The sequence below is a fragment of the Monodelphis domestica genome, chromosome 2, assembly GCF_027887165.1.
Source record: "Monodelphis domestica isolate mMonDom1 chromosome 2, mMonDom1.pri, whole genome shotgun sequence".
Classification (NCBI taxonomy): Eukaryota; Metazoa; Chordata; class Mammalia; order Didelphimorphia; family Didelphidae; genus Monodelphis; species Monodelphis domestica.
Window position 1 is genome coordinate 283,687,254 of NC_077228.1, and position 26,148 is coordinate 283,713,401.

At 38.4% G+C, this 26,148-nt stretch overlaps 2 protein-coding genes across 19 annotated transcripts in view; one reads left to right on the forward strand and one right to left on the reverse strand.

Annotated features, from left to right (window-relative positions):
• The first annotated feature begins 52 nt into the window (after nt 1-52).
• On the forward strand, nt 53-1,911 carry TOMM6 (translocase of outer mitochondrial membrane 6). Its single transcript, XM_001379872.4, has 3 exons — nt 53-295; nt 1,267-1,366; nt 1,505-1,911. Exons 1-2 carry the CDS (start codon nt 153-155, stop codon nt 1,361-1,363), a joined length of 240 nt encoding a protein of 79 aa, XP_001379909.2. The 5' UTR covers nt 53-152; the 3' UTR covers nt 1,364-1,366; nt 1,505-1,911.
• USP49 (ubiquitin specific peptidase 49) overlaps nt 1,906-26,148 on the reverse strand; it is a 166,384-nt gene continuing 142,141 nt past the window's right edge. For 15 of the 18 annotated variants that reach the window (XM_056818214.1, XM_056818216.1, XM_056818219.1 and 12 more), the window contains 6 exons: nt 21,462-21,609; nt 17,639-19,049; nt 15,499-15,703; nt 11,431-11,539; nt 10,520-10,725; nt 8,729-9,147 (listed from right to left, as the gene is read on the reverse strand). In XM_056818214.1, coding sequence (XP_056674192.1) covers nt 8,957-9,147; nt 10,520-10,725; nt 11,431-11,539; nt 15,499-15,703; nt 17,639-19,021 — 2,094 coding nt within the window. In that variant the 5' untranslated portion in view covers nt 19,022-19,049; nt 21,462-21,609 and the 3' untranslated portion in view covers nt 8,729-8,956. Of the gene's footprint in view, nt 9,148-10,519; nt 10,726-11,430; nt 11,540-15,498; nt 15,704-17,638; nt 19,050-21,461; nt 21,610-26,148 lie in introns of all 18 variants that reach the window. The other 3 variants (XM_056818218.1, XM_056818217.1, XM_056818227.1) reach the window with 2 other exon arrangements.

The following is a 26,148-nucleotide window of genomic DNA, read 5'->3' on the forward strand; positions in this document are numbered from 1 at the left end:
CCTAGCGCTGTCCCGCGGCGACTGAGAAGAGGGGGAAGGGGAAGGGAAAGGTTCTAGCCGGAAGTGACGCAAATTAGGGGCGCCGAATAGCCGAGCTGACGAGCCGGAGCCCATGTGTAGCTGAGCTCTTGGGACTTGTCTGCCTCCCTGCTATGGCTTCGAGTGGATGTTCGGGGCCGCCTCAAGCGATGCCACCTGCAGGGGCCTCCGGCGGAGGGCCTGGAGCCCCAGAGGGCGTCGGGGAGTGGTTGAGGGGCGCCTACCGCTTTGCCACCGACAGGAACGACTTCCGGAGGTAACGGGGTCTCGTTTCTTCGGCTTCTCGGCAGAGGACAGGGTGGTTCCCCCTTCCTTCCTCCCCTTGTGGTTGCAGGAACCATCCCTGAGTCACGGCTGGACCCAGGAGAGGGCGAGGGTGCAGGCGCTGTCGTGGAAGAGAATAGTGGAGACACGGGCTCCGATCCTGTTTTAGCCACTGACACGCGGTGTCACCTTGGGACAATCACCACCCTCTGCGTGAGGAAATGATTTTATTTTTATGGATTCTCCAGTTTTCCTCGTCTGCGAAATAAGGGAGAGTTGAACTAGATAAACTCTGAAGGCCCTTTTAGGTCTATATTAACATTTTTCAAATATCAGGCTAGGAGTTTTCTTTGGCCTCTTTTCACCTCTCTCCCCAGGCCGTTTATCCTTAAATGTGAACTGCTGTCACATTTAAACGCTTTAACGTTTGTATGAGACTTAAAGGCATTATCTTCCAAAGCTTGCAGTTGAGGAAGGTCGGTTTGGAAAGGTTAGAGTACCTAGTCATTGTTAGAGCTGTGATTTGAATCTGTTTCCTTATTCCCTAGTATCCTCTAACACCCTCATTTTGGTGTCGAGTTTCTCCATTTCCTTTTTTGGGAAACCCATTCAAAAACTGGAAGTCTGCAACAACTTTTGAGTTTTCACTCCCTGGCCTGTTTTGTTTTGCTCCTAAGTAGGCAGTTCCTGTTTTCAGGCACAGTAAACTTTTAAAAAGTTGACATTTTAGCCATGCCCTTAAGCTATGCCTAGTTACCCAACTCTCCTTGAACTTTAGGATGTTTGGGATGAGTACTGACAATCCTGGCATTGGAGGAAGGGGTTGGTTTTAAATGTCCAGAGTTTTGCCTCTCCTAAAAAGTAGGTTTTTCTCTGGGTAGTATAAAATGTAGCCATTTCCCCCAAATTATAAAAAAATAAGATCCCCAATAACAAGACTTAAAGAGTTGCTCTGCTTTCCAGGAATTTGATTATTAATTTGGGACTCTTTGCTGCTGGTGTGTGGCTGGCCAGGAACCTAAGTGACATTGACTTGATGGCACCCCAGCCAGGCCTGTAGCAAGTAAGTACCCCAGCTATTATTAGTCTTTTGAGTTATTGTGTATTCATCTTAATGCACACTCCCTATCCATTGAGTGTAGTAGGGAAGTAGAGAAGTATGGGAAAGTTAAAACTCAAGTCCAATGTATTTTTTCCACAGATGTAACTAGTGACTTCATTTCTAATACTGCCTTTGGTGATCTGAATACAGTTTCTTGGAAGCTATATCCATCCAGCAGTATGACCCTGACATTGACCACCAGAAGATCTGCTTTGACCAGCTACTACAAATCTGATTCAGACTTACTGCATTCCCTTCTGTACATTAGATCTTTCTTCTTTGGTCAGTCAGTCAATGATCAGCCATAGCTTCAGTCTCTACTTAAGCATGGTGTGTATATTGCCTTTGCTCCATATTGTATATTTATTTTGCATATCCTTAGAGGCTGGACAGATGCCAGGCAGGGAGTGGGTTGCAAAAGTCGCAGTTGCTGTTTTCTTCAGTTATACAAAGATGGTTCCCCCCCCCCCCCCCCCAAAGTTTGAAATAAAGACAGTCAATTAAGACCCTGGGTTTTATTCTTTTAATAAGAAACTTCAGTTTACAAAAAAACAAGGTGTAAAAAGAGTAAAGATTTACAAAAATCATAAAAACATGATTCATATTTCATATTCAAGAGAGAACAGAACAGGCCCTCATCATGGGTTGTAAGATGGGACTTGTCAGCTGCTTAAAGGGAAAACAAAACTAAAAAGTCTTGACCAGGCAAACTGCAACCACTAGAAATTGATGTTGGTAATTGTGGGATAAAACTCACTTAAGAATTTAAATTTTGAGCAGGATTTCAGAGGGGTGGGATGCCAGTGTGGTGTTGCATAGCATTTTAGTGCTTTAGGCAGGTTTTAGAATTGCCACCAGGACATTTGCTAGAATACAGGCTGAAGTCTGGAGACAGGGCAAAGGTGCATGAAAATGACTCCATTTGAAAAAGACAATGCTGATCTAATGTGAAAGTAGATAGAACATATGGACTCAAAGTTTTTAATAGAATATGCAAGGAGTGGGTTTAGAGAGAACTCAGAATAAGAATCTTCCATTGCTTAAAAATGTAGATGCTACCTCAGTTAACTTCAGAAGTTTCAGTTTTGGAGCAGATGAGGTCATTATAGACTTGTCAGTGATGGTCAACCTTTTAGACCAAGTGCTCAAACTGCAACCCTCAGGCTGCATGTGAACCACCCCCTGCCTATGTCTTCCCCTACTCTAGACAGTGGAGGGAAGGGCTTCTTCCATTGGGGAAGGGGGCAGGGGAGCAGGTGAGTAGGTGATAGGAGAAATGTTCTCGGATACGCCTGGAGAGAGGAAGGGAGCAGCCCCCTCTAGCATGTGTGCCATAGGTTCGCCACCACAGGTCCAAGTTGTTATTAGAAAGGAATGCAAGCCTCTGTAGAGGAGGAAAAGGGCTGGGCAGAATAGGTTAGGCTTAGTCACTTTAGTCACTTATAATTCTCACCTGGGTTCATCAAAGCTTTAATTTGGAAATCCACTCCTTTCATTATATATTTGGAAGCTCCATTTGAGTCCTTGGCTCTGAAATTTTTGCATTTAGCTTTAGCTATATACTTAGTATCATACACTTAGGCAAGTTTGTGCCTTTTATTTAGTGCAGTGATTTGGACACAGTAGCCATTTAATGTTATGTTGAACTGGTACTTCCAAAATGCTGGATGAATGGGGGATGCTTTCAGCTCAACTGACTTAAGCATCTGTTGTGCAGTAGGAGATAGATTCTAGAGTCTTTGCCTCAAGATGGTTGAATATAGTTTTTCTTTCATGCATTGTTAGAATCCATTGCAATCATGCCACATGTCTAAAGTAAAAATAGGTACTGGACACGATTTTCCTCCTAGGCCCTAGCACTCTCAGTAAGAATATCCAAAAAAGATAGTGCTTTTCTGTGAAAAGAAAGCTGAGCACTGAACACTGAGAAAGTGACACTAAGCAACCTTATTTCTGGGTCTCATTTTTTTCACCTGTAAAATGTGCAAGTCCCTTGCAGCAAAAACAATATTAAGAGGAAACCATGAGTTTAGTAGATAATACAGGGATATGGGTTAAGCAAGAAGTTCACACCACAAAGTCCAGACTCTGCATTAATCCTGGGATGGGAGGACTAGTGATGCGCTGTCCTCAAATCCACAAAATGTTAGAATAAGCATTACAGATGAGAACGAAGATCAGGTTTGAGGCTACTGCCATCAGTGCTAAAGGCAGGTAATATATTAAGCCATAGTAGGCATTCTAGGCAATAGGATGACCCAGTGCTAACAGGACACTAACCAATACATTGTCTTAAAATTTATAGCCTACAAAAACTTATTTCAAACATCAGATCTATTTGTAGCTTTAAATTTGAAGTATGAATAAAAGTTCAGTAAAAGTTCTTAAGACTTCAAAATAAAAGTAGCTCCATTCAGATCAATTAAAATTTAATCTTAACAGCACCTTAATAGATATTTTAAATTATTTGGAGAACTTGGGCTTATTTGCAACAATGCAGATGGGGAGGATTTATATAAAATTGGTCCTAAAAAGTTAGGAATTTGGTGCCTGTATAAGTAATGAACCAACAGTTCCCAAAAGGGAACTAAATCAGTTCACCAGGAACTGAACTATGCTGATTTTTACTTCCTACCCCATTATCAATTAAGATTTTACTGCAATTTGCTATATACCTTTTATTTTCTCCAAGCCAAATAATGTATATTAATGCATTTCCTTCAGTTTTACATCGGTTGTGATTCACACTATTTTTTAAAATGCTGTCTTAATGTGGTCCCTTAGATATTAAATTGGAAAATATTTTCTGAGATCCAAGATACAGGAAGTAGAAAAGATAGCAAAAAAAAAAACCCCTCACCCTTTGATTAAGTGTGGCTATAGCACACAGAAAGCTTTTAAGTGAGGTTCATGTAACTTTGTACAAAGATGGTTGAAGTCAAAAGTCCTTTGCTAAAGAGTAAATTTTGCATTTAAGATGAAAGCAAATACTTCAAAAATCCACTGTGTGGGTGTTTGCATGCCTCCCTGGCAGGAATACTGCTATGGAAGCTTTGAGATACCACCCTCACAAAACTGACAAGACACAAATCATCAAATGGGTTTTAAATGAGGTTATTAAAACATCTCATGGAGTGCCTTTCACATATCCAGTGTTAACACTACTCATCAGGATTAAATGAACAGATCAGAGAATTTCTAAGGAAGGTTATCTTCCTCAGTTGGTTATTCTACTGAACACAATAGATCTGCTTTGTGGTTGTCTTCTCCAAGTTATTTAGGGGATGGGGATGAGAAGGGTGAGTGGGAAGAGAATGTTGAGCTGTCCCATAATACAGCTGGGTCTATATAATAACTAGCATTTCACATGTGGAGGATAGTTGCATTTATTACATTGTTGCTTGGAATTCTGTGCAAAGAACTTCAGTTCACACTTGCTCCGTATTTCAGGAGGAACCAACTTGGGGTTCCTTTTAACCGTTTGCCATTGTTAGAAACTGAAAGGCCTTTCCAGAATTTGTGTTCTGACCAACTTGCTGGGAAAGCACTTCTTCCCAAATTAGACTGAACACAAGTCTCCTAAGAAAGATGGGATGTATTTGGGATGGATGGTCCCCCCATCCTGATTAGAAAAGGCCTGAGTTATCATTTGCAACAGACAGGTTGAGTGGAGTGAGGGAGAGGATTAGAATCTGCTTTTAAATAATCACAAATACAAAGATCTTGGACACATACAATAAAAAACAACACCAAGTTGAAAACTGCTGGTAAGAACAACTTGCATCCACACAGATATGAAATGTTAAAAAAAAAAATCTGGGATATTGAAAGTCCTTGAAAAACCACACAAACTCCTTTGTCACTTGAATGACAAGGATTCTTTCCTTAAAACTCATGTCCCATGCAAACCATAACTGAGTACAAGGCACCAAATTTCATGATTTGTATAAAATTAGTTCACAAAGCTTTATCAATAAAGTAAAGCAAATTCCCTTCCCCCCACCCCCAACCCCCTGCTCTGGCCTTCCTCCCACCCTCCCCACCCCCCAAAAAAGTTCTCATTATTTGACTACTGTCAACCTCTGCTTGAGCTTACAGGAGCCCAGTTGGGGCTAAGAGCACCGTTGTGCCAGCCAACTCTAACTTGCATGGTCTTTTCTTGCATTTGGCTGGAATGAAGCAAGCCAGAGAGGGAACTTTTTACAATCATTGACTCAAGAAACCTTGCCATTCAAAATAAAAATAAACTTTGCTATTGAGTCCATAGGACACATTAACACTTCTACAGTTTCCAATTTTATTTTTGACATTTTGAGAGACATGTGGAAATTTACAGTGTGGTGCTGCCTCCTACCCTGAGAAGGGGGCTGAATCTAAGCTGGCAAGGGCCCTGCCTGTTCTATAAGGGCTTCAGTTCTTGACTTCCCGAGGGTTAATTGTTGATTTAACGTAGCACACATGCTTGCCTCAGGTGAATGAAAATATCAAGATCAGACTAGTTTGAGGTAAAACACCTTTTGGGGCCAGAATGCCTTCATCTGGGAAAGCACATCATAGTGGAAAGTAAATATGCTGGCCAAGTGGCAAATGTTTTGGGAATGAGATTTTAATAAAATCACTTACTTGCTCTTTGGAGCCAAGTGGATCCATGAGGTTTCAGTTAGTAGAACTTGGATTAGATTTGGTGGCCTTTCCTTACAAGTCTCACTTGGTTCCTGTCTTTTCTCATGTTAAAAAAGCAAGATGCAACTGAGACTTGTCTATGTTCAAGATTTATATAAATTAAAAGGGGGCATTTTATGCTTATCTCATTTGAGCTTTGAAATTTGGGCTGACTTACCCAGTGGAAGGAAGCCCTCATTTTCATAACTTTAGCACAAAGTCTACTCTTACTTAGCTTCCAGTGCTATCTTGACCTCTTAAAACCATTGTCCTGTCTGAACAGGGTACCTTGGGTGGTAGTTCTCATGTTTCTGTATCATCTAATTTTTAAAAAGGTTTTTAAAATCATTTTGATCAGTGCTTGGCCAAGTTAAGCATTTACTTTACACATTCTTTAATCAGCTTAATAATCCTTATAATTATTTGGTATAAAACTACTTTTTTAAAATTAAATTTGAGTATTTGTATTAACCTATCACATTGTGTTGCTTTTTTATCTTTTAAAAACAATTTTCCCCTGGACTGGCCAGTGGAATGGAATAGGTACTCTATTAGTCCTATCTTTTAATTTCTACAATTCTAGAATAATAAATATAGGATTCAGTGAAAGATGAGGCACGATTCTTATTTTCCTTTTAACAGGTTTACTATCCTTAACTCTTGGGGTAAATGGGTTTTGCCGTCACCACGAAAAACATAGTTCCCAATTGTGTTGATTAACAATTTGGGCCTCGAGAGCTTAACTCTACATCAGAACCTCCTCTGGTGGCCCTGGCAGCTGAGACACTTTAAAACAGTGTATAGCAGAGAGTGAGCCCTGGGCAAAGCTTATATAAAGAAGCCTGCAGGAGACAATATAAACCAAACAGCATAAAAAATGCTATACGCTATCGCTTCCAAATAAAAGCTAAATATTACAGAAACCTCACAGTGTTGGAAAAAGCAAGTTTAATTCAAAGTATAGTTACTCCTTTCCCTACCAGGGTAAGCCATCCTGTGTGTCTATTATGTCTCCATGTCTTAGTGCTGTTTGGTGGGTCATTTGGGAGAGGCCATCTCAAAAGAGGTCAACAGCAAATGCTACAGATCTGCTTGGGAAATCTGGTTCATCAGCTTGGCTAAGCCTACCCTCTTTCTTTAGCCTCTTCCCTTCCCTTCTGGCCTCCCCCTCCCCAACTTTCCTCCCTCCCAAACTCCCTTCCACATTTACTCCATTCAAATGACAGCTGTACCTCTACCTGAATTCAAATATTAATGTGATATACTCAGTCAAAAGATGAGCATTCATAGTGATAAGCTGAGGCTTCATTCACTGCAGCAACAGCCACAATGCTATTATGGTTTGTAATTTACTTTCAAAAGGGTTGCCAAAGCCAAAGGGCTCAGAAGGTAAACTTAGTGGTGGCTTAGCCAGTAAGTAGGGTACATTCATGTTTAAGGTCAACCTGTGTAATTTCATTACAATTATAATGTAATTGTATTACAATTGTAATTGCAGTTCCAATTTAAAGAGTAAGGTACATTTCCACCAGCACTTGGGTCACATCTGCTTTTAATTCTGACAGATAGTGTAGTTCTAAATGATCTTGAATTCTCAAGAAATTTGGGAGGGATCTGGGTCAGGCCCAGAAGCAGCAAGCTGCACAGCTATAATGGGGACAGGTTGCTGAGCAACTGCCACTCCTCAGGATGATACAAGATCTTCAAGTGTATAATGGAGGCCCTTGCTCTTTGAGATGTCTGTACTGTCAGTGAGCAGGACTGTGGCTGTGGAACATGGTAAAAACCATTCAAATCAAATGCTAGACTGAAGGGCTTCCCTGTTCCCAATGACCTTACTTCTGGGGAAGCCTCAGGAATACATGGCTGATCCAGGGACAGACTTATATGTCTAGGGCCCATGACTTAGATCTACAGTTCGAAGACTTATTCTAGCAATGAGGTAAGGAGTGGAGTGCAATGGATGGACTTTACTGATCTTGTTGCATTCTCATGGGAGCTGTCCTTTCTGCTGTTAAGCACAGCAAAAGGCAGCCCAGAGGTGATACACAAATGGGCAATGTATAGGACACTTCAAAAGCCTGCTTGTGGTTGGTTATAAAGTGACTACTGCCTTTGCTTCATGTAGGGATCTTGGTTTACACTCTAAACACCCAAAACAGTTTAAGAAAATTTCAGGGCTTGTCTTCCTAGAGTTGACAATGACATTTTTAAAAAAGATTTTTCCATGGTCACTCTTCATGTGGTTTTCTTTTTCTTTTTTCCTTTAAGTGCACAATTTCATTGATTTCCCAGACAGGTGTTTATCCAGGACTGACAAATGTATAGCATCCATCTATCCAACCCCTCTGCTGACATAGCCAAATCCTAAAACTGCAAACTACCCAACCACCTGGGACATGTCATCGTGCTTGAGCCCAGGGTAATGAGCCTGATAAGGCAGTTGGCTCAGGTCCAGGACTCTTCCTCACCTGGGAATAACCACAGTACCTGCTCATGGTGCTGTTTTGCACTGATTGGGAGAGAGAAAAAGGCATAATAGAGAGATGCCTACAAGGTTTCTCTCCTTGTTGGACATCATCAATTTACATCTATCTCTCTAAATCAGAATCCCTTTTGTAATGAAGAGAAGTTGATAAAGGATGATGACTGAAGAGGCTGTTCCTTTTGTTCTGTTTTATGGAAGGTGGGGAATATCCAAATACATTAAAAAGAAATTGACTACAAATTTCATGACAGGACTGAATAGCCTGACAACTCCTACTCTTGACCCCAGATTGTGGCAAATCTGTTCCTTCAGTCAGCCTTAATTCCCACCAAGAGGAAGGATGTGTGAACATAGATGGTTTCAATAACAAGCCAGAGGTCATTGGGTGACCAATGATCCCTTCAGGGGAATGTCAGTCTTCTGTCCTCATCACTGTTCCTGGATCGCACCTGAGCTTGGAGTTGGGTTTCAGAGATTCCTGCATTGCCCTGCACTGTTCTTTGAGTGTAAAAAAGGATGTAGGCCTGGGTTTTGCACACTTCCTCGACACTACATACATTCAGCTTGGAGTCGTTACAGTGGACCCAAAAACCTAGGAAACCAAAGGAAAAGAAAGAAAATTACTACCCAGCCTTCCTGCTTTCAGAGCAGCAGCTGTTATCACCAAATAAAAGGAAGGAGCAGAAGAATCCTGAATTTAGGCAACTTTATGGAGGACAGATGAGTAAAACTAAATTTCTTTTTAAACATTAGCAACTTTCTCCCCCCATCAAAATTCATAATAGCAATGCTGCTGCACATAAGGAACCAAATGGACTAATTTCTACTCTCCCTTTTCTTCTTATTATAGAGATGGTATTAACTGGTAGTAAAACAGCTAAGGATAGAGGGAGAGGCTGGGAGAAGGAAAGAAGAAAGAGGCTGCAAATGGGCTTTGAACAATTCGTAAGCTACATTCATTAGCCAGAAATCATTAAGAATTGGTTGAATACAGAGACTTAGAATTTTCTGAGATTCAATTTTGTGAACATAGCTAGCACCCAGTTATTTGTTTTTATATTCAAATGGCTGACAAATTTAGTGACTTAAAATAGTTTGATGTGAAAAGTAACATTTAAAATTTTTTGCTTTTTACTTTTGATTTATAATTCTTACAAGCCTGAGGAGGCCAAAGCATTCTTGTAAAAGGTCAGGAGTCAGAAAAACCACATCTTTTTCCTCTATATAGTTAAGAAATTTAATTGACATATACTTTGGCAATACTTTTAGAAACAGTCTATACCATGAAAATGGAGGTCAAAGCAGAATGTTGAAGTGGAAAGAAAACCAGGTCTGGGATCAAATCCTAGGCTCCAAACTTTTATACTTATGTATGTTTGGTTGGGCTAGTTGCTTAACCTTCCTGGGTCTCAGTTTCCTAGTCTACAAAAAAATTAGAGACCTGCACTAGATGATCTCTTAAATCCCTTTTCATTCTGATATCCTATGAGTCTATGATTCTTGTCCTATGATACTTTCATCTTCCCATTTCTGATGGAGAAACTGGAAGGTCTTTAGGTCAGCAGTAGATAGAAATCAGAGCTGAAACTGAAACCTCCTGACTTTTTCCATTAGATGAAAAAAAAAACAACCCTTACATTTTACTTAGAACCAAATTTAAGTATCTATTCCAAGGCAAAAGAGTGGGAAGGGCTAGGCAATGCAGGTTAAGTGGCTTGCCCAGGGTTCCAAAGCTAGGAAGTGTCCAAGGCCATATTTGAACCCAAGACCTCCTATCTCCAGACCTGCTCAAGCACTGAACCATGTAGTTGCCCCCTTCTCCATTAGATTTTGAAGGATTTGATATATCTTGAGAGATTTTTCCCTATTAGGAAGAATTTATAGGACTGAATGGCAAAGAAAGCACACATATTATGAACACTGACAATTCATGGTGTCCACACCTTGGAAAAAGGTACACGCACCTCCCTCTGTGTTGTAGCAATATGCTGTGTAGTGTCCTGAGCCAAACCCTTTCCCGTGATGCATCACCACTGCGGAGAGGTCATAAGCAAAGGTCTCTTTGTCAAGAGAGGAGAGAGTGTCCCTGCAGCAGTAAGGTTCCATGGTTAATACCTGGTCAAAGACGACATGGACCCCAATCTTCTCACGGTGATTACGTCCAGACCACCTAGAATATGGATGTAATAAATAAGGCTCCATCAAGAAGCAAAGCAGATAAATGTTTACAAAGGGGTATGTGTATGTAATGTAGGGGTTGGGGGATGGAGATGCCTTGGACCATGGCCCAGTGGTTAGGTTTTTCATTGCTACTGTATAATCAGTATTCTAGAAAATTCTTTTCACTAGTGGAAATGGCCACAATCCTAGACAAAGGTATACTTGTAGAACATTCAACTTCTGCATATATACTCATCTATAAAATTCTTTCTAAAACATATGTATGTAGATTAGCCAATGTTCAGAATATGCTTTGAATATGGAAATCCCTAAGCAAACTATTTAGTTAATAATTCTTTTGTACTTTACCCCTCTTCTTTTCATCTACTATAAAATTCCTATCTCATTCTATCCTGGAGATGATTCCACATAAAGCCTAAGCAATTTCAGAGAATCTTTGAGCAGACAAACCAAAAGCAGGCAGTTGAATTAAACACAGCCAAGGGAGAAGATATGTAAGTCTCCTGCTGTGCATCAACACAGACTCACTGTGGATGAAATCTTCAATTTCCCTTGAATTCCACAGGGAGTTCAAGGATCTCAAAGTGGCCACTTTCTCTCTTCCAGCTCTGAAGGGACCTCAGCTTTACTAAAGCCTCCTAAACCAGGAATTCCCATTGCTTACTAGTACCTGTGATTCCTAAGAGACACTCACCTGAATCGTTTAAGGTGCAGCCGGAGGACCTGAGGTAGTCGGTAGATCATTAACTGCTTTCTAGCTTCACTCAGAACCAGGGGCTTGGGAGAGGATTTACGCCGTCGGCCTACATGGTTGGGATAGGGATGAAAGAAACCATTTACTGAGTCAGCATATTGTTGGGGAAGGGAGTCAATCCCCCCTCATTTAAATCTAGCATCAGCACATATGTGAGACACCAAAGAATCTCACTGTAACACTACGTACTTGGGCGGATTTATATATGAAAGTTACATGTTTTGAAATTTCCTGGCAACAATAAATGTGAATATAGATTGTGGTTGAATGTATTAGGATTATATAAAATAAAACTTCCACACCACAAAATAATAGTGTGAACATGTATTATTGTTACAAATTTTATCCTCCACTATAGTAGTATTCAAATTAAACCTATTGGGAGAAAGGTTATCAAAGGTTATACCAGCAAAGCACAAGCTAGGGGAGAAGGTTTTAAGCCAAGGCCCAATGACAGACTTTTGTATAGGGACCACTTTGAATTTCCCCCTGCTACCAAAAAGTTGGCCACAAAATGATCATTATCATATCTATGGCAACTTAAGAAACCATCTACTGAAGTGAGGAAGGGTTTTGATTTTGTTGGTGGAAAGAGTACTCCCAATAATGAACTAATGTAATAGAGAGGGAGGGGGAATAATTAGGAGAGAAGATGGGAACAGAACAGAATCCAAACATCTCAGAGAACTTTGCTCAAGCAATTAGAGGATTCCTGTGGAGAAAAATTAACTGCGCTTCCCTCCCTACTTCCAGCATATCTCTAGATTCTTTAGTTTTCTCAGTCACTGCAAATGCTTTATGGATGTCTTCATTCATGAATGGGAGCTAGTGTCTAAAATTCTCTTATGGTTTCAGGTCTCCATAAAGACCAATTTTGAGTTTTTAATGTTCCAAATTTTGGCTACACAGTAGTGTAGTGCAGTGTAGTAAATAGAAAGCCAGCTGCAGAGCCAAGGAGTTTTGAAGTAAAAATTTCCTCTTAACATACTGCTAAACAAATTAGGTAATCTGTTAAGTGTTCTAGGCAACCCTCTAGACAATAAATTTCAGAATAACTTCCAGTCTGCATTAGATGGAATTTCCTCATGGGAGGATCACTATACCAATGAGATTATAGGTCTGGAACCATAAATTAAAAATTCCAACAATGTTGTTATGGAAATAGCTGCCTCATAACATAGTTTTACATGAAGTGACATTTTTTTGAAAGTGATGTCATGTAATATATGATGCAATCATACAATAAGTAGGTTTGCCTTGGAGTCGAGCTAGAAAGTACATGACACTTTAAGGTAATGGTTCTTAATGGTGGGGTCCACAAAATGTTCACTGAGAAAGGCTCTCAACTGATGCTCTTTTACATAAGTGCATAAATGAAATTAGATGGAGGAAAAATTCAGTCTGGGATTTATAGCAAAGGTCAGGATAAAGATTCATAATTAACAAAGCATTTAAATAAGACCTTTCTTCAACATGTCTACATCATGAATAGGGTTCTGTATTTTGGTGTTGTACTTAATTTAACAACCACCATCTTCATCATCTCCCCCCCCTCCCCCCCAGATAAAAGCACTGTGAGGTTGGCAGATTGGCTGAGGGTGACCAGATCCAAAGCAAAGTTGCTGGATCATGTAGGGAGCTGCACTCTTAATATTTCAAGAGGTAAGTATGGAACTGAGGGCATCTTAATTTCAGTCATCTCTATAATCATTTATTGATTGCTGCCATTTTTAATTAAATATTTGTATTGAGGGGGATGTGAAATTAGTGGGCAGTTCCCCACGGTATTCGCCAATTGTCTCTGAGCTGCTACTGTGGTATCCCTGCCAGCAAAGTCCTGCATTTCTGCTGGCATGACATATCTATACCACACTAAGTGTAGCAAATCATAACTAGATAACATTACAAACTGAGTTATTTGTCACAATCATGAGCAGAACTGCTGTCGATCTTATTAAAGAAAACAACAGAATGAAGGAGTTGCAGGCAATGCCTTTGCCAGAGCAAGCAGTAGTAGTAGAAGGGGTGAGGGATAGAGGAATAAATGGACTAAAATCAACCAGGGCCATGGCTTTACTTTACATTCTCATTAACCAGAAAGTTTCAAATCTGAAAAATTAAATTGTTGTTCTGACTGAGTAGTAGCAATGTATAACTTAAATAACAATCAATGACTGGTCTTTTTTCATCTAAAATAAAATTTAATTCTATCACAAGGAAGAGAGAATTCAGATTTGATCAAAATGTTTCAATTCTGAGTGCCTTCTTTTAGCTATACAGATAGGGGTAAGGTAGAATGTTGGCATTAATGGACAACTCCAAATTAAGAGATCAGTATAAGAGATCAGTACATCTTTCCTTTCACTATGGGTTTCCTTCCCTGACATTTATTTTCACTTGCCAAGTAAAATAATAATAAAAAAATAAAATAATTGTTAATATAAAAATCTTCCTTTCTTAATACATTATGTCCAATACTGGCATGTCAATCAGACTAAATCAAACCATCAAGAAATGTGTTCTGTGCCCCTTCCCTTTAAGTTTTGTGATTCACTTTTATTAAAGAAAGCAACTAGACACTGCTGCTCCAGTCTTGGCTACTTTTAACTCATGTGCCTCCACAACTCAATATGAATAAGCAGGTATATGCTCTACACTAATTTTTCTGAACCAGTAAAGTGATACTAAGTTCTTAATTCTTTAAAGGACATTATTTGTCCCTCTGATTTAAAAATTATGCAAAAATATACTTAAAATAGTAATAACAGCAGCTTTTTTACCTAGTAGTGCAAACTTGCCTTACAAATCTACTTTTAGATTTTTTCATTGTCTGTTATTTTTTAAATTATTCTTTTTAAATTGCTGAAAGACCAAATATGAATAGGCAAGTTGGGGAAATGATATGAGCCTTGGCAATCATATGGAGCAAATTTCACTTAAAAATCAAAATATTATTTAAGATGGGGAAAATACCTTCTTATAAGACCTATGAAAAACTATCAATTATTCAGAAGCATTTGGGACAAAATCTCAGAAAATAAGCCAGTTTGTTTTTAAAAACCTGAATTTTCCGTTTAATTTCTCAACTTTATTGCCTCAACTCCTCCCCACCCTCTGGCAAGTCCCATATTTTTCAAAGGGGACATCTCTTCTCTCTAATTTCTGCTACTACACTATCCATAAGTTCCTTCTGAAGCCATTACTAGAAATAATTTATGCCAATATTCTGAACTTCAGTTAGAGAGACTTAATATCAACCTACCATGTCTTGGAATTTCAGTGGAGTCTAAGCCCTGATTGTCTAAGGTAATAAATGTCCCTACCTTTAATTTTTTGGACACTAATTTCCAAAGATATTACTCTCCACTGCCCTCCAACCCCATCCTACTCTAAGGATCCATCTTCTGTAACAAATTATTTTTCTCTAAAAGAAAAATTATATTTGAAAAGAACCTATATAGTAGACAGAGTGCTGGCCTAGGATTTAGGAAGAGCAGCGTTCAAATCCTGAACATCAAGACACTTTAATTGTGTGACCCTGGGCAAACCACAGCCTTTGCCTTGGTTTCCTCATCTGTAAAATGGGAATAATACCACCTATACCTCACAAGGCTGATATATATATATATATATATATGTATATATATATATATATATATGTAAAGCACTTTGCAAACCTTAAAGAACTATATAAATGCTAGCTATTAACCAAGTTTCATAAGGAACCAATACTTTAACTCCTTTCTCAAGGAATCTAATGAAGCCTATGGGGGAATGTTACAAAAGGGAACACTCCAATTTTTTTTTTTAAGTTTACTGAAGGTTGATAAATGTGCCTTTAATGAAATGAGGACAAAAGTTGAAGAAAAACTCATAGTGTGACAAAGGTTTATATCAGTTCAATATCAACAATTTTACTTTTAGCTAAAAGAAGGCATTATGATCACTTCATATTAAATTTCTAAGCTGTGTTAGTTACCTCCCCCCCATTCAGAACTTGTCACTTACTGTTGCACTGGTCACATGCGTAGATCCTCCCTTCCAGGGCCTCCGTCTCTGTGAATTTGGCTAACATCTCTGTCAGCATGCACTCAGTCTGATTAAAAGGGATGAGCCCTTTTTCTATGCAATGATAGCGCTCAGGGAATTCCAGGGACAAATCCCAGAAGGGTTCAATGGTATTGGATTTATAATTGCATGTAATGCATGTGACCTAAAAATGAAAGGTTATATGCAGATTATATTATTCCTTTGCATATGTATAAATTTTGCTCATACCTTCAGAAAGTCTTCTAAATTGCCTTGTTCCAAACCAGGTGTTGTGTTTTTGTTTTGGTGACATGTGACATAAAAAGAACCCCCAAAAGTGATAAAAAATCTGGGGCTTATTTCTCTGATAGACATTTCTGCTACAAAAGGGTATTGGCTAAAATTTCAGTACCAAGTGACACACAGAAAAAATTAACTTCCTAAGTATGTATTAATACTCTGTGTTACAAAAGTACAAATGACAAATGACATAGGGAATTCTTTTGTTTTTATATTAGCTTCATTCCTGAGTTTATCCTTCTCCTCTCCAACCCAGGGAACAATCCCTTGAAATAAAGAAAGGTGCAGCTAGGTAGCTCAATGGATAGAGTGCCAGGCCTGGAGTCAGGAGGACCTGGGTTCAAATCAGGCCTCAGACATTTCCTAGCTGTGTGACCCTGTGCAAATCACTAAGCCCCATTTGCCTAGCCCTTGCCCTTTTGTCTTAGAATTATTACTAAGATGGAAAGTAAGAGTTTAAGGTGGAAAAAAGAAAGAAAAAAAAGTCTTTTCCTAACAAATACATTGGGCAAATCTGAAAGTCCATATGCTCCACGTCCATACCTCTGCAAAGGAAAGAAAAACTAATAAAGTTTATAGTAGCAATAAAAAAACTCAATTTTAAGTAAACTACTCAGGGTTCTTGTATTTCACTTCACCTGGTAGGCTCAATTCTTCAGAGTCCAAGTCCAGTGCTTGACATAGGGAATGGTTTTTGTGAATTCTCATGGGAAAATATTACTAAAATATAAATTTAACTTTACTTTTCATAGATACTTTAAAGCATTAAGCTTACACATACATTTTGATCTGTAAACTTTCTTTAGGTATACTTTAGGTGTGTTTTCATTCTTCTAAATATCACTAAAATTTTTTTAAGACTGCCATTATATATATGTTTGTTTGCTCATTTCCCAGGGGTCTTTCTAGCCTCTATCTGGGAGGACTAGCTAGAATATCTTAGCTCTTTATCAGTTTGTGATTATGATCATATGTAAGTATAGTGAGAAACAGTCTAGCAAAACTTCTTTCCCAGCCATTTTGAGATTAGAGCTCCTAAAGAAGTCTGTATAATTTCCTAAAAGGATCAGGAAGGAAAGCCACCTGTATATATTAATATACATAAATAGTATACATAATAATATATGTATGTACATAATAACATACATAATAAATAAAATATGTCAGATTATGTAATAATAATCTGAGATAGAAAGCCTGAGTAGGGTATAAAATGTTTTTTAAAACTGGGGGCATAAGGGACAGCTAGGTAGCTCAGTGGTAGCTCAGTGGATTGAGAGCCAGGCCTAGAGATAGGAGATACTGTGGTCAAATCTGCCCTCAGACATTTCATAGTTGTATGACCCTGGGCAAGTAACTCAATCCACCCAAGCCTAATCCTTACTGTTCTTCTGCCTTGGAACCAATACACAGTATTGATTCTAATATAGAAAGTAAGGGATTAAAAAAAGATGGTATGCATCTAGTGCATGAAATGGATTCCCTAAGGGGTGTGCAGGAAAAGATGGACAAAAACTATATAGGATTATATGACACAGACTGAAATCAATAGCAGGGGAGAGAGCAATCAATCCTCTGAAGTGCTGATGTATAACAACAATCATGTTAGCATCATGGGCATACATTTGAAATTTAGTGATATGGCAAATGGGGCAGGAAGAGGGAGTAGTTTTCACCAGAAAAGCCAAGGTGGCATATGCCCATTTCACGACAGATCTTTTCTCATTCTATTAACTTGCCCAAGGCCTTCACAAGAATCACATGATGGCTGTCCCTGGTCCTGACCAGTGTCAGGGATGGGGTGAATGAAGAAACCTACCTGACTGAGCAGCTGCCCATGAAAAATTGTGTTCACCACCTTCAGAACCTGCTTGGTGAGTTTTCTCTGAGAAAAGGGGATGAGGATCCGACGTTTGGTTCCCTCTGATTCCAGCTCCTGCTGTACTTTATCCAGTAGCTCACAGAGAAACTCCTGAGCATCTTGCTGGTCATAACCCCGAAAGGCAGGGATCAGGCTCCAAACAGAATGAAGCATAGCAAATGGAGACACCAGGGCCCACTTCCCAGACCACATAACACGAAAGAGGGTATGTAATTCATGACAGAGAGAAATGTGCTTTGAACTTGGCTCCTTAGGCTGTATTAGTTCTAAGCTCCTATTTATGGAGGACCCACCATTCAAACCAGTGGGTAAGTCCTGCCTATTACATGGCTCAATTCTGTCATTTCTTGCCGACTCATCAGCAGGAGATCCATTTGCCAATTTACCTGACATTTGAGCCTTCCCATTGGCTGTTTTGGCAAGCAGTTCTTCTGTTTCACAGAGGTCAAGGGTCAAAAAACATTCTCTGAACTTCTGGAGGTGACTGAGCACTTGAAGGATAGAATTCATGTAACAGGTATTACCCAGGTTCCGAAGACCTGTTACACCAGGAGTCACCATTGGCTTACGGCGGATGGAATAAAACGGTTTGAATTTGCTGCTCTGTACTCTTCTTGAGGTAGGGGAACTTGTTGCTATCTCTCTGAACTTCCTGGGAATCAAATTCGCTTGGTGAACATGAGAGAGCAGCCTTGCACTTTTCCGGGGGGGGGTGTTTGCCAGCTCTTCAAGGAGGCGGCGTTTCATCTCCTGCCTCCGCTGTCTTGCAGCCTCTTTCTTCTTCTCTAGCTCCTCTATTTGCTTTCTTTGCTCTAGTTTCTGTTGGCCTCTGGTGCTCTTTCCAAACCAGATCCTCAGCGCTTTAGCCAGCAGACACTGGCGCCGGTGCCACAGAGCTGTCAGCATCTGGGGCTGTCCCTGAGGAGCCTGCTGAGGTTGGAACACATCTTCTCCTGAAGCCATTGACCGAAGCATCCTACCACTCCTCACAGACAGATCCTGCTTCTGGCTCCTAATTGCTGAGAGAGTACTTCTGAGCAGTTTCAGATCCCCTTCAGGGTTATCATTCAAAACATAGTCTTCACAAAGGTAACAGAACACATAGAGATCATTGACTTCCATAGCCAATGGGTGTCTGGTTTCTTCAAAGTGTTTAAATGCATGTTCCTCAATGTATCGTCCACAAGCCACATGAGAGCACTTCAGACATGCCCAGACAGACTCTGTGGTATTACACTGCATGCAGTGCCACTTCTGAGGATTCAAGATAGAATGGTCCTGGGCGAGTCGTAACCGCCCTACATGTTTGCATCTATCCATGTCTTATAGAAGTCTCCACTCCTTTAACCTGGCGAAGCAAAGCAAAGGGGAGGGGGGCGGGGGGGAAGAAGTTATATCAGTGTTACTAGCCATTCTGAAGTGTTTTCTTTTTAAAACCCTTACCTTCTGTCTTAGAATCAATACTGTGTATTGGTTCCAAGGCAGAAGAGTGGTAAGGGCTAGGCAATGGGGGTTAAGTGACTTGCCCCGAGTCACACAGCTAGGAAGTATCTGAGGCCACATTTGAACTTAGGACCTTCCATCTCTAGGCCTTGATCTCAATCCACTGAGCCACCTCATTGCCCCTGAAGTATTTTCTTTTTTTTATTTTGGATTAGGGGGGTCTTTTTATTAAAGTACTCACTAATTTGTCATTCGTAATTAGTTGGCACAAAAATAAGAACAACAAACCTACCACATGGTAAGGTAAAGAGATTAAGATCCCTCAAAAAAGATAATTTAAGACACAACAGGGATACTGTTCCTTTTAGCTCAATTTAAAACTTATAGAGTACTAGCATATTTTACTTTTTGAAAATTTCAAGTGATACACAAATGTAGGTGGATGGATTATCAGGTCCTCTGTATTCTTTAGAAAAGAGATGGTGATACCATCATTGGTCATTGCCTCTGAAGCACTAGAAATCAGTCATCACTGAACTGGTGAAAGCCTCTCTATTACTGATTTCCTATTTGGGTGAAGAGTGCAATTAGAGTAGAAACAGGGGAGTCAGGAACTAGGAGATATTCCCAATACAATTTTCTGCAGGGAAGATTCTTAAAGAAAATAGCTAATTTGTGCCAGTTCCAAAGTATTCTCCAGAAGTCAAGAGAATAGAAATGAGAAAAAGAAATCCTATGGAGAAGATTTCAAGTAATCAGAATGGAAAAATTCCTATTCACAGAATTCAAAGAATCATGCTCTTTTTCTTGACTCCAACAGGAAGTGACAAAAATGGCAGGCTGTCAACAACACTGAGGGTAATTTTTTCATGTCTCATTGCAAACAATACTTACATACTCTGTAAAAGGGGATGGGATTGGGGATTTTCATTAGCATAAAAGGAGCTAAATAGAGGAGAACTGGGTGAGTCTAACTCCTCAGAGAAGGGCAGAGATACAATATAAGTCTTTCAGCAAAGGTACACAAAAAATAAAGGGGCTTTACAAATGCAAAGTAGTAGGTATTATTATTTTGGAAGCTTGAAAGGGTTCAATTTTTATCATACTGTCAATTTTGCTTATCATAACAAATCATCCTTGGTAGAAGTGCTAAACTACTTCTGGGAACTACAAAAAGCACAAAGCCATCATTTGGGATATTAGAAAACAGGATTTCCAAAATATCCCAAGACTGATTTCTATTCATATCTCTGGGCTCTTTCTTCCTTTCCCCCTTTCTTTTTCAGAGAAGCTCTCTCTTTCTCTTTTTTTTCCCCATTCCTGGCAGGGAACAAATGGAAGAAGAAGGTGCCTACTGAGGCTATGAATCCTGTATTTTCTCTAGTTGACATCTTTGGTTTACCCTCTCTGCTGACAGATCCCAAAGTTACCAGATTGCCTGCTTACTCCCCCCCACTACAATCTCTTCTAAATGTGGTCCCCATACTGTTGCCACAATTGGGACATCCTACTTCTGTTACTATCCCATCTTAGATTCCTTGGAAGGCATGAATATTATTTTTAAAAATGCACTTGCTCTATTCCTTTTTGAATCCCATTAAACATATACATTTCTAGCTTTCATAATTAATTTTCATCAATATGTTGCTAAATTGTCTAAGTCATTTGTAACATCTTATGTTTTAACTAGACTAAAATTATAAAGTCCTTAAAGCTGAGAAACTGGCTTCTATTTTTTTTTTAACATTTTCCCCACAACCCCTAGAATTTTGCTTTGGATAAGTATTCAGTGCCTGCTAAGATCAAAGTTTTGAATCAAAGCTATCCTCTCTCCAAATTATTCTAAGTTACTCTATGTATTATATACCACACTGGTGATGAAACATGATTCTCGTTTAGGTTAAAACTGTGATGCTTGCTTATCTCCCAGTTCAGACTTACTCAAACTATATAGAACAATATGACCTGAAAGGCTAAAGTAATTAGAAAAGATTTTATTTGTGCCTCTTATCAACAACAAACAGAACAAGTTCAGAGGCTAGCTATGTATACAACATTTAAAATGATCTAAAACTTATCCATTCACTAAACTTAAAAAATAAAATACAGGAGAATGAAAATTTCAGAGTTAAATCTTCATGCCTTCCACATTCATGAGTTGTAAACACTAATTCTGTTTATAGGTATATAAGCTTTATAGAAATTAAACAAGGAATTTTATTTGTAAAGTTCTTTCCCATAAATAGTTCAGAATGAATTATCTTTTATCCATTCAAGGTCTTTTGCCTGTCTTTTTTCCTAATATTTCAGTACTCACTGAGTCATATTTGTATTGCCTCTTCTTTGTAACTCAGAACCTGGGGCCTGGCAAATCCCCATTTTAGCCAATAGGATCTGGCAGGTCTTCAGGAATTTAATTGGTACTGAGATCTTTATCATAAGAAACACAGCACAGCTTCAAAAATCTACAGAGAGAGGAGAGTTTGGTGAGCAAGTTATGCATGAATGTAACACCTTGCACATAACTGTTTAAAACCATTTCCTTTATTATTTTTAAAAGAAAAACAGAACTAGCTCAATGAAAATACAAAACCACCTCACATTCTGCCACAGACATCTGTCAAGTGAAAGAGCACAATAGAATTTTTTTCTAATTTTATTTTCTAATATATAAATCTGCAGATCACACTAATATTTTCCTGCACATTGTTCTCCCACCCCTCTATTATAAATCTGCTGTGGTAAGTGGCTAACCTGCCATATGGCATAAAAACCCACACAGGAACTCGGGGATGTTGTATACTGTACCACTTAGATTTGAGGCAGGAATGGCAAGGGATGGAGAGTGGATTTGATGCTGATAAACTAAGATTTATCTTAGTAAATCTCTTTGTAAATCTCTTAAAAGGTAATGAAAAATAATCTTTAATCAACATAGAAATGAAGAGAAAAACAAAATTCCAATTGACTTTAAGAAATAAAAATAGAAAAGCAATGAATGGCCTTTTTCTGGAAAAGCAGTAAATACATTTACTCACTTCTCACATAAACTCTCACTATGGTATAACACTCACTGGCAAACAGTGGAATCCAATTTTATACATGTGAAATGTAGAGCTTTTGTTTTAGATTCCTCAAAGTCTAAATAAACTCATCTCACTTGATCTTAAAATACTTGCAACATAGCATTCAAAAATACTGGCCCAAAGGAAACCCTAAACACAATGTCATTTTACAGGAAGTATAGTTACAATATAATCAGGAATGGATAAGATGCCTTGCAACAGTTCTAAGTTGTTAAGAAGATTGACTAAAAATTGATATCTGCCATATACACACTGGATAGATATATAGGGATTGAGGGGGTGGGGAAGAATAAAACTTTTACACAGAAAAACTAGCTTTTGCTTTTTAATTACCTTGTGCTTAATTTAGAAAAAGAAGTCTTGATTAACCTAGTATAAGTTTGTACTAGCAAATGATGAATATTTTAAAAGATAACTACACTTCTTTTATTCTTGTCTTTCATTTTGATGATAGGCTTCTAGATTGAAAAAATATCCACATGAGATAACTATAATCATAATCATCCTTAAAAATATCAGACTTGAAGATTTGGTTTGTCTTTCACTTGGTTAATTCGAATTACTTTTCAATATTAAATTTCTGTGCAGTCTTAATGTCTGAATGCATCCTTAGAAATGAAACTGTTAAAAAAAAGAGAAGACACTATGGTAACATGATGACAGTATTCATTTACATAAAAGAATACTGCCATATGCATGTTGGATCTATTAACCCTTAATTCTACAAAGTATACCCAGAATTACCTCTACTATAGACAACTCTAAGGCTTACAGCAAAAACTAATTCAGGCATGGGAAATGGATTTTAACAAGTAAAGTTATACTATGATAATGAATCTGGGAATTACTTAAATATTTCCTTTTCCAATAGTTGAGGGGAGAACTAAGCTTTAATATAAAAATATTAAGTTTTTTAAATGATTAAAATAATCAAGCTACAACATTGAATAAGGCAAATGAGGTGAATGCTGTATTCTGTCTGTTTCAAGCCCTTTAAACATTTTCTCGTATTGTTAATATCATGAAACAATCACCTTGACTCCTATTTATGGGGCAGGGGAAAAACCATAAAGCCTTTAATGTAATAAAATGATGGTCAAAGACTAGAAGTGAGGAAGGAAAATGGCTAAGGCCTTTTGTGAAAGAACTTTTGAGAAATAATATTAGTTCCCAAATATGCTCAGAGGTCAATGCATTTTCAAAAAGCCATGGAATGTGAAAAGTCCATAGTTCAAAGCCCTCATCTTTAGAGTGAGAAAATGGACCCTCCAAAGGTGAAATGACTTGAGTCAGTGACACAGCTACTAAGAGGCAGATTCAGGAAAAGGACCAGGTCTTCTGATTTCAGGTCCAGGTTTCATTCTAATATGCCAGAATGTCTTCTTTACCACTTGTGAATTTCAATATTCCACCCTATTCAGACCATTCTTTAGAAGATCAGATTTAGCTATTTCCTGATCAATAACAATAGAGATACTTGGAATAACAGAATCAGGTCTTGGAAACTACAATCTCCAGGACCCTACTCAGTGTAACATGATTAGGAAGGGCTGCAGCAAACTCAAGATTTAATTATTTGAGAATATGGCCTTCAGCAGACATGTGCAAAAAAAAAGACAGACCTCTGGGAGGTCCGAGGTAAAGCTAGAGCCACCATTGGCACATGGGAGACATAGGAAGTAAGGTAGAGAACAGCCTCTGGAGTTCTCTGGACTTCCTGTGAAGAGGGCTAGAGTCAGTTGGAGGCTGGTGCTTGGAGTTGGAGGAGCCAGTGGACTGTTTTTTCTCCAGATTGGTCACGTGAGTGATAAGGACTGATCTCTTTCCTTGCCTTGGCTATCCAGGGCCTTAAAGCCTGCTTTGGCTCATCCTGAGCAGAGTGGGTATTTAAGCCTCTTTCCTTCTCTCCCCTTTCCTTCTTCTCTCTCCCTCTCTCTCCCTCTCCGTCTAATACTTCCTTCCTCCTGTTTGTAATTAAAACATCATAAAAAGAGTTGGCAGCTGACTTGAGTGTTTCATTTAGGAATTACATAGCTGAATTCCTTGGCGACCTTAAATTAATATATATATATATACACACACCAGTCTTTAAAAGTGATTTCACCATCACACACTGAGGGATGGAGGTGCCAAATGCTGGCACAGAAATTCACTCTGATTTCTGCATGTATTCATCCTTCAGAAATCTGATTATTGTTACTTAAGTATTCATTTGAAATTCAGAAATTTTATTTCATACTGAGCTCTAGATATTATGGTGGAAAACTCCTTGGTCATATATACATATTTCAGTTTTCAGAAACACTGAGATGTGTGTGTATGTGCTCTAAATATGGAAGAACTAGCTAACTATATCAGAGAAGAAACAGCAAATTAATTAGGGTTCTATTCATACTTCAGTTGCCAAGGCTAATCACTCTATTTGGCTAAGATATTTATCTTTCATTAAATTTACCAGTAGTGTTATTGAATAAATACTGTGTTATCAGCTCTCATAAGTACATATGAATTTCAGACTCTTGCATTACATAGCATGCATCCAAGCTTAGACAGCACTTTAAAATGCAATTTTAGCATCAACATCAGCATTCTCATAATAGAGATGAAACTACTAGCCCTCAACTAATAGAACAATAATGTATAATCATCAGCTGAGAATGATTTAATTATTATCAACAAGACATGGATCCAGGACAACTCCAAGGGATTCATGACAAAAAAAAAAGGATATCCACTACCATAGAAGGAACAGAGTCTGAATGTAGACTGAAACATATCATTCTTCACTTAATTTCCTCCATGAATTTTTCTCTAGTATAAGCAATACATCTTGTTCCACAATATGATGAGCAAGGAAATATGTATTAGATAATGATATATGTAAAACCTATATCATATTAACTGCTTTATTGGGGAAGGGAAATGGGTGGGAGGGAAGGGAAAAAAAGACAGATTTCTGAACATAGCTAATATGAGAATTTGTTTCTCTTGGATAAGCATATTACATATTTATAATGTCATTATATAGTTATGTTACATAGAAAAATTGGTAACTAAAATAAAAGAACATGCTGAACTGTATTTTTTTTTTAAGTAGAGGTAAAAATTTACACTGATCTTTTCAAATCCTTTCATCCAGGCTCACCTATGGTCATACACATGAATTTATATAATTTGTACGAGAGATGGCAATAAGTTATGCAAGTCACATGAGACACTATCAGACTATTCTGGGGACATAGCAAACTAAATCTAATGAACACCACCTGCAGATCTGCCTTACTAACTTGATGTTTTAATATACTAAACTAACCAGATATAGATAGCTTTACTTAAACTGATTATCCTTTGCAATGTACTTTGCTTAGAATGGATGACTTCTAACTTCTCTAGCTTTTAACACTGAGTTATGTATTATTAGTCACAATCGGTGTTTTACACTTTTTTATTTAACTGTTCAACACAACTCAAATAAAAGACTACTATATCTCCAGACTCAGGGATACAGACAAGAAATAAATACAAAAATGAAGAACAATCTCTTGCTCTCAAGGTGTAGATTCAACACAGACAGGTTTGTTAAGTGAAAGATAAAGAAGGGGCACTAGAAAAATTTTCACAAATAGAGGTGGCACTTAAACTAAAACCCTGAAATAAAAGCATTCTAAAAATTGGAGATAAGGAGAGAGTATGTTCTAGGTATAAGAGACAAACTATGCAGAAGTAAGGAGGGAAGTGGTATAATTCTCACTTTTAAAAGATAGTTTGTTGGTAAGTTGGCCAAATACAAGTTGATTTTACATGTGAAGGTGAAGGGGAATATCAACAAATAAATTTGAAAGGAGTCAGATTGTGAAGGGCTACAACAAATGCCAAGCTAAGGAGTTTGTACTGGGAACCACTAAAGCCTCTTGAGAG